The sequence below is a fragment of the Schistocerca piceifrons genome, chromosome 5 (assembly GCF_021461385.2).
Source record: "Schistocerca piceifrons isolate TAMUIC-IGC-003096 chromosome 5, iqSchPice1.1, whole genome shotgun sequence".
In the NCBI taxonomy this organism is placed as follows: Eukaryota; Metazoa; Arthropoda; class Insecta; order Orthoptera; family Acrididae; genus Schistocerca; species Schistocerca piceifrons.
Window position 1 is genome coordinate 262,286,672 of NC_060142.1, and position 17,102 is coordinate 262,303,773.

The 17,102-nt window shown below is 38.3% G+C and overlaps 1 protein-coding gene across 2 annotated transcripts in view; it reads right to left on the bottom strand.

Moving 5' to 3' along the window:
• Positions 1 to 17,102, bottom strand: part of LOC124797902 (transmembrane 9 superfamily member 2) — a 141,593-nt gene that overhangs the window by 116,529 nt on the left and 7,962 nt on the right. For both annotated transcript variants that reach the window (XM_047261020.1, XM_047261021.1), the window contains exon 3: positions 11,566 to 11,659. In XM_047261020.1, coding sequence (XP_047116976.1) covers positions 11,566 to 11,659 — 94 coding nt within the window. The remainder of the gene's footprint in view (positions 1 to 11,565; positions 11,660 to 17,102) is intronic.

The following is a 17,102-nucleotide window of genomic DNA, read 5'->3' on the forward strand; positions in this document are numbered from 1 at the left end:
GAACACTGACTGTTAAATAAGCACAAGATCTTGTTTGAACAAAAGAGAATATTGGTTTACACTTCGAACTACTGGGACTCTGTGATTACTAAACTAAACTCATCCACAACAGGCTATGAATGCCCAATGGTACCAACCGACCACCATGTCAACCTGAGCTCATACGCTTCACTGGATGTGGATACGGAGGGGCATGTGGCCAGCACACCGCTCTCCCGGCCTTTTGTCTGTTTCTGAGACCGAAACTCGTAAATTACAGTAGCTATTAAATCAGACTTTGTGAAAGCGACTACAATAGAGACACTGGCTATGCCCTTAGCAATACATGGAAGAGTGCACTTGTCAAGGAAAAATCACAGAGGAATACTTCTCAGTTCACCGCCTGAGGCAATGGATGGCACTACAAGCAACACTAGATGTATAGATAAGGCAAAACCTGTGGGCGTAGAGTGCGCCACCTCCGTACACGCTGTCATGACTTAATCCAGCCAATTGGATGCCATTCTAGGGGTATAAAAGAGGAAACCTTGTCAGCTCACAACAGTCAGTTTAAGTCTCTGACGAAAATGATGGGGAATACCATCGAAAGACTGGAAATTTATCCAAATTTGATGTGAAAACTGAACCGTGAAATTTTTATGCATTAAAATAAGGAAATTCAAATAATATCAAACTCTGGCAAATTTCAACACTAATATAGAAATAAATGTCACTCAAATGAAACAATACAAGAAGATAATACTTCTTGTAACCAAACACTAAAGACAGTATGACCAACCAGGCAGTGTATTCCATTTACAAGGTAAACAAAACTGTAAGATATGTGCTGGATGCAAAACATATTTTATCAGTATTTTGTGAAGTACAGACACATTAGAATAACTGGGAAGCAAAGAATATATCATAAGATTACGACTTCATGGGACACCATCTTGTCGAAGGCACCTTCTGGTTGGGCAGGGAGGTATGTATGATCTGAGGAAGCTGGAGGCTATGCCACAGTAGCACAGCTACTGGAAGGGGCACCCAATCCTAACTGGCCATGGCAGAGGAGCCAGATGAACTGTGTCCCACACCAAAGGGCGAGGGCTCTACAGGCTCCAAGAAATCAGGTGGAACAGTAGTGGTGAGATCTATAAGCAAAACTTCTCACTGTATTACTAAAGAAAAGATGAAAGACAAGACGAATACGGAATTGGGTTTATAGTCTACACAGACATGAATAAATCTGTTATTGCTTTCACCCCACACAATGAAAGAGTACGCCCTCTGCATGTCAAAGCAAAATTTCACATTGTGACCTTCATGAATGTATGTGTTAACAGAAGAATCACATGGAGATATGGTAGATGGTTTCTATGAGCAGCCACAGGAAGCCTGTGATAATATAACTAGATGTTGTTGTTGTGGTCTTCAGTCCTGAGACTGGTTTGATGCAGCTCTCCATGTTACTCTATCCTGTGCAAGCTTCTTCATCTCCCAGTACCTACTGCAACCTACATCCTTCTGAATCTGCTTAGTGTATTCATCTCTTGGTCTCCCTCTACGATTTTTACCCTTCACGCTGCCCTCCAATACTAAATTGGTGATCCCTTGATGCCTCAACACATGTCCTACCAACCGATCCCTTCTTCTAGTCAAGTTGTGCCACAAACTTCTCTTCTCCCCAATCCTATTCAATACTTCCTCCTCAGTTATGTGATCTACCCATCTAATCTTCAGCATTCTTCTGTAGCACCACATTTCAAAAGCTTCTATTCTCTTCTTGTCCGAACTATTTATCGTCCATGTTTCACTTCCATACATGGCTACCCTCCATACAAATACTTTCAGAAATGACTTCCTGACACTTAAATCCATACTCAATGTTAACAAATTTCTCTTCTTCAGAAACGCTTACCTTGCCATTGCCAGTCTACATTTTATATCCTCTCGACTTCGACCATCATCAGTTATTTTGCTCCCCAAATAGCAAAATTCCTTTACTACTTTAAGTGTCTCATTTCCTAATCTAATTCCCTCAGCATCACCCGATTTAATTCGACTACATTCCATTATCCTCGTTTTGCTTTTGTTGATGTTCATCTTATAGCCTCCTTTCAAGACACTATCCATTCCATTCAACTGCTCTTCCAAGTCCTTTGCTGTCTCTGACAGAATTACAATGTCATTGGCGAACCTCAAAGTTTTTATTTCTTCTCCATGGATTTTAATACCTACTCCGAATTTTGCTTTTATTTCCTACACTGCTTGCTCAATATACAGATTGAATAACATCGGGGAGAGACTACAACCCTGTCTCACTCCCTTCCCAACCACTGCTTCCCTTTCATGCCCCTCGACTCTTATAACTGCCATCTGGTTTCCGTACAAATTGTAAATAGCCTTTTGCTCCCTGTATTTTACCCCTGCCACCTTCAGAATTTGAAAGAGCGTATTCCAATCAACATTGTCAAAAGCTTTCTCTAAGTCTACAAATGCTAGAAACGTAGGTTTGCCTTTCCTTAATCTAGCTTCTAAGATAAGTCGTAGGGTCAGTACTGCCTCACGTGTCCCAACATTTCTATGGAATCCAAACTGATCTTCCCCAAGGTCGGCTTCTACTAGTTTTTCCATCCGTCTGTAAAGAATCCGCGTTAGTATTTTGCATCCATGACTTATTAAACTGATAGTTCGATAATTTTCACATCTGTCAACACCTGCTTTCTTTAGGATTGGAATTATTATATTCTTCTTGAAGTCTGAGGTTATTTTGCCTGTTTCATACATCTTGCTCACCAGATGGTAGGGTTTCGTCAGGACTGGCTCTCCCAAGGCCGTCAGTAGTTCTAATGGAATGTTGTCTACTCACGGGACCTTGTTTCAACTCAGATCTATCAGTGCTCCGTCAAACTCTTCACGCAGTATCATATCTCCCATTTCATCTTCATCTACATCCTCTTCCATTTCCATAATATTGTCCTCAAGTACATCGCCCTTGTATAGACCCTCTATATACTCCTTCCACCTTTCTGCTTTCCCTTCTTTGCTTAGAACTGGGTTTCCATCTGAGCTCTTGATATTCATACAAGTCGTTGTCTTCTCTCCAAATGTCTCCTTAATTTTCCTGTAGGCAGTATCTATCTTACCCCTAGTGAGATAAGCCTCTACCCGTCCCTGCTTAGCCATTTTGCACTTCCCGTCGATCTCATTTTTCAGACGTTTGTATTCCTTCTTGCCTGCTTCATTTACTGCATTTTTATATTTTCTCCTTTCATCAATTAAATTCAGTATTTCTTCTGTCACCCAAGGATTTCTACTAGCCCTCGTCTTTTTACCTACTTGATCCTTGGCTGCCTTCACTACTTCATCCCTCAAAGCTCCCCGTTCTTCTTCTACTGTATTTCTTTCCCCCATTCCTGTCAATTGTTCCCTTATGCTGTACCTGAAACTCTGTACAACCTCTGGTTTAGTCAGTTTATCCAGGTCCCATCTCCTTAAATTCCCACCTTTTTGCAGTTTCTTCAGTTTTAATCTACAGGTCATAACCAATAGATTGTGGTCAGAGTCCACATCTGCCCCTGGAAATGTCTTACAATTTAAAACCTGGTTCCTAAATCTCTGTCTTACCATTATATAATCTATCTGAAACCTGTCAGTATCTCCAGGCTTCTTCCATGTATACAACCTTCTTTCATGATTCTTGAACTAAGTGTTAGCTATGATTAAGTTGTGCTCTGTGAAAAATTCTATCAAGCAGCTTCCCCTTTCGTTTCTTACCCCCAATCCATATTCACCTACTACGTTTCCTTCTCTCCCTTTTCCTACTGCCAAATTCCAGTCACCCATGACTATTAAATTTTCGTCTCCCTTCACTACCTGAATAATTTCTTTTATTTCATCATACATTTCTTCAATTTCTTCGTCATCTGCAGCGCTAGTTGGCATATAAACTTGTACTACTGTAGTAGGCGTGGGCTTCGTATCTATCTTGGCCACAATAATGCTTTCACTACGCTGTTTGTAGTAGCTTACCCGCATTCGTATTTTCCTATTCATTATGAAACCTACTCCTGCATTACCCCTATTTGATTTTGTGTTTATAACCCTGTAGTCACCTGACCAGAAGTCTTGTTCCTCCTTCCACCGAACTTCACTAATTCCCACTATATCTAACTTTAACCTATCCATTTCCCTTTTTAAATTTTCTAACCTACCTCCCCAATTAAGGGATCTGACATTCCACACTCCGATCCGTAGAACGCCAGTTTTCTTTCTCCTGATAACGACATCCTCTTGAGTAGTCCCCGCCCGGAGATCCGAATGGGGGACTATTTTACCTCCGGAATATTTTACCCAAGAGGATGCCATCATCACTTAACCATAGAGTAAGGCTGCATGCCCTCGGGAAAAATTACGGCTGTAGTTTCCCCTTGCTTTCAGCCTTTCGCAGTACCAGCACAGCAAGGCTGTTTTGGTTTGTGTTACAAGGCCAGATCAGTCAATCATGCAGACTGTTGCCCTTGCAACTACTGAAAAGGCTGCTGCCCCTCTTCAGGAACCACACGTTTGTCTGGCCTCTCAACAGATACCCCTCCATTGTGGTTGCACCTACGGTACGGCTATCTGTATCGCTGAGGCACGCAAGATATGACTCCAAAATAGTCCTTGGGGACTATAATGCCAAACTGGGCAAGGAAGAGGCTTTCAATAGTGTGTTTGGTAATGAAAATTTGCATGAAGAAATTAGTAATAATGCTATGATGACTGTCCAGTCTACTGTCACGACCAAATTAAAGGCTACAACTAATTCCCAAGAAAAAATATGTACAAAGGTCCATGGAAAATATCAGGAGCAAATTCAATATACCATGTATTGGTAGCAAAGAGGTGGGCATCTGATATGGAAAATGTGCATACCTTCCAAGGAGCTAATTTTGATTCTGGTCATAGCCTCGTAGGAGCAAAAGTGAGACAGAAACTTGCTATGGCTGGCAAAGGAAATATTAAAAGAGTAAAGGAATGCAGTATAAAGCAACTGAGAGACGCATCTGTTGCACAAGAGTACCAGAACAGATTGTGACAGGAGTTACAAACAAATGATGGAAACAAGAAGACAAGAACTGGAACTGTTATTAAAAATGCTTCTCCCGACAACAGCACACAGAAAACTGGAGGCAACAAGGATACCTATAAATGAAGACTGTATGAAGATAAATGTAGACATGCAGTGGACAGGAAAAAGGAAGCAAGACTGAAATGCTTACAATGAGATGAGATCAAATCAGCATTACATGGTGAAAAGGAGAATAGAAGCAGCAAGGGTTTGTAGGAAGAAAAAAAGGTAATCAATGAGCAGAAATGAGAGACAGAAAGGAAAAAGGGACCTCTTACCAGAGAAGCAAAATATTCAGTACAAGCTGAATCATCATCATATTTTTTTTTTTTTTTTTTTTGTGATAATACACTTCATTCTGCGAATGCTCCTATCGATTTGAAAGATGGAAAGATATCCAAATCCAACAGGAGACAATAACGTCATTAAAAGCAACTGATGTCAGTCTTTTGAAAAAGGATCTCTCGTCATTATGGGGAAATAACAATGGCCTAACAAGATGCCCTTTTTGTAAACCCCATAGATGCATATGCAATGCTTCACGAAACAGTGTCTCCTAATAATTTAAGGGGATTTTAAGGAGTTCAGAGCAGCTTTGTATAAACGGACATTTTATGAATACAATAATGCCAATCACGACAAGTCGTTCCTATTTATATGAGAGTTATAAATGGCTAGCAATGTTACCAATTTGCAGTTGGTAGCCTTAAAATGTCAACTGACAGCTGACGTTACTGTAGCAACAAAAACCTACACGTACAACACACATTAACTCTGCTGTTACCGATAGAAATGAAAAAGGTGAAGTTGGTGTTGGCTGGCTAAATGTCTTGGCATGAGTGTTGATTGAAAAAGTCTTGAAGAATAACAACACTAACAATGTACCTCATGTAACTAAATATATCCACTTAAAGCTCATCATTAACTATAAAGGGAGTGAACATCGCACAATGAAAACCGAACTTGAACACTGCATCTTTCCTGAAGGACATGGACCTGCTGGGTTTCCTAATACAGTAATTTCAACAGGGGTGACAAATCAACAAAATGATTTTCTTTTTAAAAACATCAGGACCTGAAGCAAAGAGGTCTAAAAAACATTCTGTGACCTGAAGTAGAACAAGGACCCACAACAGAACTTCAAGTGAGTGACAGTGAGGATCCCAAGGAAGAACCTTAACAGCTAGAGGCACCAAAACCAAAGATGAGAAGGTAAGAATACTGTTTGTGAACAATCTTGAAACCCTTCAGACACAAGTATTTTAGAAGTAAAAATCAAATCCTTTGGTCACTATAAAATATGGGATCACAGTAATCTATTTTGGGAGGTTTTGTGAATTCAAAATTTTAGGTTGTTTTGGACCCATTAATGGCTTCAAAATCAAAATTTGGTCTAAAAGATGCTGTTACACTGAGTAAAAATACCAATATCTTCCTAAAAAGAAGTTGTGCAGGGTACACTAAATTTCTCAATTTGGAGTCAGTTCACTTGGTTTTAAATATTTGTACACTGTAATGTGATATAGATCTGAAGAGTTTAACCACTTAATGTTCAATTCAAAGAAGTCTGTAACACGTGACAAAGGACATTTTTAAGAGTAATATAAATGCAGAATTTGTTTCTTACGTATGTCAAATTAAACATTGGCAATAAAATGAAACTTTCAAATGCATTGCCTCAAACCCTATTTCCCATTATCAAAATTCAACTACTCAAATTTAGGGAAAAAAATATTTCTTTTTTAACAAATTATTCAGAATTTAATGCTGGACGTAAAAATTACAATAGCTCAAGACCCAAAATTTTTGACAAGAGGTCCCTTTTCACTTTCTGTCTAATTAATATAGAGATAGAAGAGCACAGGAATGAAAGCAGAAAGTTTTATAACAAAATTAAAAGAGAAAACCAACAAATATAAACCAAAATAACAGCACGTAAGAACAAAAAGGAAAATTTACTGACAGACGAACAAGATGTCCTGCATAGATGGAGAGAGTACTTCAAGGGAATTTTGTTTGGGTAGTACTATCAGCAGTGGGCAGCTACTCTGTTACACTGCACACCCGAAGGTAGAAGAGCCCACATCAGAAGTAGTACAGAAGGTAGAGCACTGTCTAAAGAATTACAAAGCACAATGAAATAATACAATAACTGCAGAACTGTTGAAAAGTTGGAGGGGGGGGTGGGCGGAAATTTGTCTCCATAAGTGAATCCACAAACATATTAAGGACAGAAATACTAAATGATTTGTTGCTGCTTGGTATATCATCTAAGTATGTTTTACTCATTCAAGCAAAAGTGCATGCCTCGAAGGCTGCAGTGTGAGTAGATGGAGAACTATGTAATTAGTGAAGCATACAACGACTACCACCGTCACACTTTGCAAAAGATCTGGCTGAGAACCCAAGAAAATTCTTGTCATATGTAATATCACTAAGGGGGTCTAAGGCTTCCATTCAGTCCCTTGTTAACCAGTCTGGTGTGGCACTTCAAGACAGTAAAACGAAAGACAAAGTTTTAAATTTTATGTTCAATAAATCATTCACACAAGAGAACTGTACAAACATACAATCATTTGACCAAACAACTGGAAAAAAGTGCAGGTGACTCCAGTGTGTAAAAAAGGTAAAAGGACAGACCAGCAAAATGACAGATCAATTTCCCTAACTTGTGTTTGCGGCAGAATCCCCAAATATATTCTCAGTTTGAATATAATAAACTTTCTTCAGACTGAGAAGCTTATGTCCAGGAATTAGCATGGTTTAAGAAAGAATCACTTGTGCAAAACTCAGCTTGCCCCTTTTTGCACATGATATACTGAGAACTATGGATGAAGGGCAACAGGCAGATTCCGTATTTCAAGATTTCCAGAAAGCATCTGACATGGTGCCCCATTGCAGTCTGTTAACAAAAGTATGAGCATATGGAATAAGTGCACAGATATGTGAGTGGCTCAAAGACTTCTTAAATAATAGAACCCAGTATGTTGTCCTCGAAGGAGAGTGTTCATCAGAGACAAGGGTATCGTCAGGAGTGCCCCAGGGAAGTATGATAGGACTGCTGTTGGTCTCTATATACATAAATGATTTGGCAGACAGGGTGGGCACCAATCTACCATTGTTTGCTGATGATGCCTCGATGTACGGTAAGGTCTCAACAAGTTAAGTGACTGCAGAAAGATACATGATGACTTAGACAAAATTTCCTGTTGGTGTGATGAATGGCAGGTAGTCCTAAATGTGGAAAAATGTAAGTTACCGTGGATGAGTAGGAAGAATAAACCTGTAATGTTTGGATACAATATTACTAATGTCCTGCTTGGCACAGTCAAGTTGTTTAAATATCTGAGGGTAAAGTTGCAAAACAATATGAGGTGGAACGAGCATGTGAAAACTGTAGTACAGGAGCCAAATGGTCAATTTAGTTAATTGGCAGAATTTTAAGAAAGAGTGGTTCACTTGTAAAGGAGACCACATATAGGACAGTAGAGCAACCTTTTTTGAGTACTGCTTGAGTATTTTGGATCTGTACCAGCTTGAATTGAAGGAAGACATCAAAAAAATTTAGAGGCAGGCAGCTAGATTTGCTACCAGTAGGTTCGAAAAACACATAAGTGTTACGGAGATGCTTCGGGATCTCAAATGGGAATCTATGGAAGGAAGGTGATGTTCTTTTCGAGAAACTCTCTTCAGAAAATTTATAGAACCTTCATTTGAAACCAACTGCCAAACAATTCTACAGGTGCCAACATACATTGCACATAAGGACTATAAAGATAAGATAGGAGAAATTAGGGCTCATGTGGAGGCATATGGGCAGTTGTTTTTCCCTCACTATCTCCGAGTGGAACAGGAGAGGAAATGACAAGTAATGGTACAGGGTACCCTTGGCCATACACTGTACAGTAGCTTGCGGAGTACCTATGTAGATGTAGTTTAGCACTGTTAAAGGAGTCAACCAAGGCAATCTTTCTCTTGAAGCAGACATTTGCAAGCTTCAAATATCTGGTTACATAAGAATAAAGTCCACTCAGATGTGTTGATGGTGGAGCAATTATTAGTGGAAGAAGAGTTTCATTAGAAAGAACAATATCTGAGCTGAAAAAATTCACACAACCTAAAGCTCTTGCTATCAATGAAATGAAGACCAAGTATGTGAATCTCATCAAGAAAGAAAATAACAACTCAGATAATCTATCAAAAACTGGCCTCAATCTTGAACATGTGCAGAATTCTGGCTGTCTAGGATCTAATATTAACAGGACAAATTCCGTGTTAACTGAAATAAATCTGTGAATCCTAAGCAGCAACAGATGCTAACACACTTTTAAGAAATTATTGTCCTCCATGTCACTGAATATATAGCCAAAATTGCCAATACATAGAATTGTGATCAGGTCAGTTGTAACTTATGGATTTGAAAACAGGGACATTCAAGAGTACTGATGAACATCTGAGGACATTTGAACACATGGTTATGTGCAAGATTTTCACAGCAATTCAGGATAACAGTGGTTTACAGAGATTTAGAATGAAGCTGAGATGGGCCGTCCCCAACACGGAGCTGATTGTAAGATTAATAAAAAATAGGAAAATAGCCTGGCTTGGATACGTCCTTAGGATGTACAGTTTGAGAATGACTAAAATTGTTTTTGAATGGAGGCCAACTGCAAAAAGCCAAAGAGGGAGGCTATGAAAGCAGTGGATAGACAATGTGGAAGAAGACATAAAATCTCTTAGATCACGGTTTCCCAAATTGTGCTCCATGGAATACTGGTGTTCTGCATGACATGAATAATTGCCCCACAAGAAACTATTAATATCAGGACCCTTTTTTTTACATTTAGATGGTGCTAATCCTTTTTAAATTTGTTGTGATATTTGTGTTATTAGTTATGATTTAAAACTGAAGTAATCACTGAATAAAACAGTTTTCTCATTTCTTAAAATTTTATTAATCTTCAAAATAAACAAGTGTTTCATGTATCAGGATTCTGAAAGAGTTCTGTCAGAGTGCAAGATTGGGAATACCAGTCTCATAGCACAGGATGGTAGTGAATCGCACTAGAGAGGGCAAAACTGGAGGAAACTTGGTTGAAGAATATAAGAACCACACGGTGTTGTAATGCCATGAAAAGCAGATAGCTAAAAAAAACTAGCCTATATAAAAATAGAAAGCACACAAGCTGCCGCATATTTTCATCTCCTTCTTCACAAAGTTGTCTTTACTGACTGAAGTCCCTGTCATACTACAACACCCATAATCCCTCCTTATATTCAGATACCTCCATGTGATTCTATCAGTTTATGACACCTTCATGAGAGACATTATTCATGAAGTAAATATGAACTTCAAAAAGTAAGTTACACATTATTTTGGCTGGCCAAGGAATTGAAGTAATTGTTACTGAATGCAGTCCTACACTTCAAAGTGGCACAGATACATGACACTATCTTTCAACATACATACCAACTGTCTGTAAACAGTCAGAACATTCTACCAATTATTCAATTCCGCGATGGCGCAAATCTGCTCCTTGTTTTCGTGAGATCCCCCCCCCCCCCCCCCCCATTACCCCAGATGTTCTTTCAGACTGCCTTGACACTGTCGCATGTGGTCGAAGTCGAAGTCTGTCCTTCATTCACAACCAGCATTACCCAAGTCTGTCCAACCTTGGTCAAATTGTTGGCATCATTTCACTATGGCTGGCCACGACATTGCATTTGGTCCACATAATGCAGATTTGAGCACGGTGAATCACTGTGCAATTTAGATGTTTTGCCAACAAGAATCATACTGTCTCACATACTTCAATTTTGGAGTATGTTTTCACTCACACACAGTTATGCACCTATTATCCGTACCACAGCAGAACCATGCCTGCAGGATATGTACTCTCTTCTGGACAATCCACCACTCTTGTTGGGCATTGGTCTTAATCATGGGATGACCTACGTAACTTATTTTCTGAAGTACCTACCTATTTACTATTAAGAAGTTCACCATTGGAAAAAAGTTAAATTTTGTAGATGCCAAGCATCAGTTGTAAGAAGATTGTCACCCCCAGTTTCTCAATTTTCATTCTCAGGCATCAAGCGCACACAATCCGAACACTGGTTATGCCCATAACAGTTTTCCAATGCTGCTACAAGTCTACAATGGACATGAAAGGATCTAACATGTTATACCTGCAGGAACCAAGTTTTATGCCACACTTCACATCCAACTGGAATTGCAACCACCATGTTCAATGTCAGCTTTGTTAGTATCAATCTGTCATATGCGGTCACATGACTAATGAGTTGGTGCCACAAAAATCTATGCTGGTTGTACAAGCAGCAATTAATTTTTGGGTAATTCTAATACTATTCTCAAATTCTACAGCTAAAGTAAGTGACTTTGAATTAAAGCAAACTGTTAAAAGACAAACCATTCACAAAAAAATAATACTGCAATAAAGTGCATTTACCTGATATGCTGATGGACGTATCCTTTCACCAAAAACCACTTGTCCAAGGTTTTCAACAGGTGATTTTGATTCATCAATTTCACAAAAGTCAAAACTGTAAATGAGAATGCAGAAACAAATTACAGTATGTACCCAGCAAATAATAATAATGTGAAATCATTACTGCCACACATTCTGATAAACAACAATGTATATGAATGTGTACTATCAACATTTGCTTAGATGTGGAGAAGAAGAATAGACACGCATTTTTTTAAGGTAGAGCTATCACTTCTTAGCACTTGACAACTGTCTATACTGACGAGACCTGTCGATGCAATGAACTGAATCTTGCAGGTAAAGTAGCATCCTCGATGGAAATATTAGCCTTCAAATTTTAGATTCTGCTATAGTCCAGATTCTGCACTATTTCCTATACTATACTCTGAACTCTCCTATTCTCTGCTGGTATGAAACTTTCAACTTACTTCAAGTTTTTCATCTCTCAAACTGCAGTAACAATGAGATTCAATGATCTAAAATCAATCTCATGGTCAGCCTCAGTGACAAGAAAAAGAAGAAAGGAGAAAGGTAGGAAGATTGGTGTTTAAAGTCCCACTGACATTGAGGTCATTACAGACTATGCACAAGCTCTGACCACGCCACGGATGGGGAAGCCATCAACTATTGGAAAGACAGATAACACTGTAATAGATGATCTATGTGGAGTCTTATCATAATGTTTGAATGGAAGCCTCGCAATCCTACACAAATGACCCAACATTTCTCATTAGGTATTGATGATATTCTGTCTAATTGCAAAATAGTTGCACATTTGTGCTCCAAGTATTTCATTCAGTTTATACATGCTACTTATTCTTGAGCCATCTTTTGCTGCCATCAATTAACAGAAAATAGTACCCTATATGAAACAACCCCATCCCGAACTTCACCCTCTCCACCCCACCACAAAAAAAAACTATATTCCAACCCAAAACCTCTACCCACTAAAAATAAACAAAAAAAAATAAAATAAATAAAAAAAAACCTGCCACCCAGTCCCATTTAACTCAGAAGCACAGGGCTGTAAATTTCCCTATTAAAATCATAAAAACCTGAAAAATATGGCACCGCTGCAAAATACTTTTCGTCAAAAGTACTGATCAAGATGAGCCTATAAAATGGAAACACCTTTTGCCATTCCCTACAACAGATCTGACGTCCCCAAATATCCCTCAATAGTATTCGCACAGGCCCCAGTCTCTTAGTCTTTAAATTCAATATTACAATTTACAGTAAGAAGATCATACACCAACTGCACAATTCCTTATATGAAGCAAACCAATCTGACATGATACTATACCCCTCTGATACATATTCCTTTGTTAATGAAGACAACCACCACTTACTACAATTTGAAACAAACATCACCATCGCCATCCCCACCAGAAACAATTGTCCCCAAAACTCAAAGACCAACAACTTTATGCCCCCTACACTCTTTCTCCTATCATAGCTTGACTCATCTACTTCCACTATCAACCCCAACCCCACCAATGATTCCCAATACATAATGAGTAACACACACAATGCTCTACAGAATGAAACTCAGTTGATTACTGTGCTTTCTGAAACCCCCATTTCATGCACGGCATATTTAAATGACAACTGATAACAAAAATAGTAAGATAACAATAACATACAGACTTAGACTTGACCTCTCCAACCATGCTCTGTGCATGATGGATCACCACAAATTACATCTCCATATGCAGCCATCAGAAGATTGTTGACAGGACACCTTCATCAATCACATAATATTGCCAATATTATGAAAAGAACAGTTGCTACTCACCATATAGCAGAGAGGCTGAGTCGCAGATAGGCACAACAAAAAGAACGCAGAAAATACACTTTTGGTCAGCAAGGCCTTCAGCGGAAATAGACAATACACATCCACCCACACACACACACATGTACAACTACAGGCTCTACCAAAGACTGTGTGTGTGTGTGTGTGTGTGTGTGTGTGTGTGTGTGTGTGTGTGAAAAAGAGAGAGAGAGAGAGAGAGAGAGAGAGAGAGAGAGAGAATGGCTTTGTTGGCCAAAAGCTTACTTTCTGACAGTCTTTTTGTTGTGCCTATCTGTGGCTCAGCATCTCCACTGTATGGCAAGTAGCAACTGTCCTTTTCATAATATTGTCATATTCCATCCTGGGTTTTTCCTTTCTTTCATTTTATTGCCATATATATGACATTTAAGCATTCCCTAATGACACCCAACATTTGCAAAAATTTATTAACTAATTAAACATCACCCACCTCACTTCGCAACATTCAATTATTAAGGACTAATTCCAAACCCAAGTTGCAAAAACTAACATGGCATCATCACATCTAAAATAGTCAACTAATCAAACAAGCCTTATACCACAGATTATAAATGATATAACAAACAAGGGAATACACAGAGGAATAAAATAAAATATACACAATTATAAGACAAAACATAACATTTGATCACTAAATGGAATCACCACACTGAGTAAAAATTTCATTACCAAAAATAAGATCTGTTCACCTACAATTAAAAATAAACATATACTGCACATACATTGACACTTTATGTAAACTGCAATCACAGTTTTCTCCAGTTACTAAGATGACAAATAATATTTACTCTACAGACACTCCCAAGTTTCATACCATAACGAAACGTCTTCACATATGACATCACAGCTCACAGCCGAGAATTGGTATTGGATCCTCAAGTTGAGTACTCTTACACACTGAGTATTCATATGTTACATGTTGTAAGAAAATCAGAAACCTTAATCAATTTACCCATACACTGACTCAAAACTACCAATGAAACTTCCTGTCAGATTAAAACTGTGTGCCAGATCAAGATTAACTCTGGACATTTGCCTCTCAATTACCACCAATATTTTCTCTGATACAGGTATATTTTCTACATAAAAGTAATTCTTTGAAATATTATGCAAACATTAGAATATTTAATCTTCTTAAGCAGCTGGTTATAGACATTTAAGCCTTTATTCAAGTGCACCCAAGAGACTTACTGCCCGGGATCTTAGAATGGGTACAGTGATAATTTTACTCACAAGACAATTGTTGTGGTTCAATTTGTCCTTGGCAATATGTACATTATCTTACATGTGAGACCAAATTTGCTAGAAACAACTACAGGAGAGAGTTTTGACTCAGATCCAGGTTAAACATCCAGCCTGCCACAGTTTTAAGCTACCACAAACGTTCACTGACAGAAATACCCACAATAAATTGGCTAACAACACATACACCCAAGGAGCTTTTTACAAATGCTTAAAATTTCAAACAAAACATTTCATATCAAAGACAAACAGTCAAAATGCTGAAAAACAAAGTCAAGTGAGTATCTTTATGATGTTTGACAAAAAGAAATGATCTGGCCACTAAGGCAGACATTAAAATGTCCTTTCTAATAACATGGCCATGAGGGTGGACAACACACAAACATTAAAAATCATTTCAACATTCGTATCAGAGTTACCAAAATTAAAGAGCAGATTATTATCTAGGCAAACTGATGCCATTTCCAAATATAAAAAGTGATCAATTAAAATGCAATGTACCAAAACTGGTATTCAACAAGCACCTCAAATTGACTGGTACTCTGCCCCAGGAGTTAGTAATGTGTAAAGTAGCAAGGCCTAATCTTAGCCTTGGCAGGACAACTCATTTTAATAAAATCTTGTGTGTCCTAATTACAGCAGAAATATGCTGTTTCCTCTTACAGCTGTATGATGGTAAACTTAGACAGGATATTCAGTCTGCTGAGTATAATTGTTCAATAAGCTGAAGGGTATTTACAGACAAGAACTTTCTCATCTGCTCACTTTTCTTTCACACATTGCCCACACTAGGTTTTAGAGCCACACAAAACTAACTGCGCATGGAACACCATTATTTTCATTTTGTAAACTGAAGAAAACACGCAACAGACGCTTAATCCACAATTTTTTTATTGTGTACACGACTCGTTTCGGAACACTTCAAGTTTCAGCATCTAGTGCAAACCGCAATAATGAAAACATTGTATCCACGGCAATATTTTCATTATTACAGTTTACACCAGATGATGGAACTTGTTTAAGTTTTCTGAAATCAGTTGTGCACACAATAAGAGTTTTTTGGATTAAGCAACTGATGTGCTATTTCTTCATCTCACAAAATGGACTTGTACAGTTGCAGCTACCCTGTAAGAAGAGCTCTTTTACCATAATTTTCTGTGGTAAGCAAATCACAAAGACACAGTCAGAAGAAAATAATCAAACAGCTGAGAGCATGTGCTTAGTCAGACCAATAAATTTAAATGCCTTTAAAATGTACTGTCTGTTAACAAGCACAAAAAAATACTCATCTGAAAATACAACCAAGATCACAAGAGTTATTGTTTTCAAATTTTAAAACAATGCTGTCCTTATTAATGGCCAAGAAATATACGTATTTCACCTGTAGATTAAAACACACTGGTCTGTGACACATTTGCAATAAGCTCTTTAGTTTGGATCCCAAAGTGTCCCAATGCTGTTCCATAGCATAAAATGACATTTTTTTGAAAGACAAAACAACAAGATTCAATGCTGGATGGAAGGAGGGGGGGGGGGGGGGGGGGGGGGGGGGTGTTACAGTACCCACTTTACCTGACTGACCCCTTAATGAAATCTCAAGAAATTCTTGATAGGCAGAAAGTGATGGTTCATCAGGTTTCTTGTGCTGTGTATAGGGCATTTTCTACAGACGTGTGTTCCTAATCTTATGAGAAAATCGGCAATGCTGTTAAATACACTCGAATATAAAAGTCATGCTGATGCACTGCTTGTACAGCTGTAGTCAAGTCAGGGTGAAGTAGAAGCTTTATAAAACTGTACTATCCAAGCACTTTACAGCATTCAGAGTCTTTGGAGATACTGATTTAATACCTCTCAGAAGCGATGTAAAGTTTTTAATTTATCACCAAATAAGATGTCAACAAGTTTTACAGCTTTTTCATCTGAGAGCAGCATTTCCTCTTTGTTGTGGGGATTTTAAATACATAAACACTTTTTAATTATGTATATATTTTACTTAGGAGGCTTCATGTCTTTTTAATGCCAGTGGTGAGCCACTAGTAAATGCAGAAATTGTTCATAAATATCACAATGCCACTGTTTGAACTGTTGAATCAGCTACTGACTGCTGTTGAATCTCTATATAAGCTCAAATTTCTACTATTTTCCCATCATCATAGTTGTTTCACAATATTCATGGGAGAAAGTAATACCCCACCCAAATCTTCTCTGAATTTCAACAGTAACCCTCTCCATGACACAGAACACCACTCTTATAACTAGTGCAACTGGAGTCTGTTCAGTATTTCCTTAATGCTCTTGCTTCTAGTAATTTATTCCCTGATGAAACATGCAGTTCTTCCTGGGATCTTCTCCATTTCTTCCATTAAACCTACTTTATAAGGTAGGTTCTCATGTATGAACTCAAAAACTCTTTCGTGAGTGA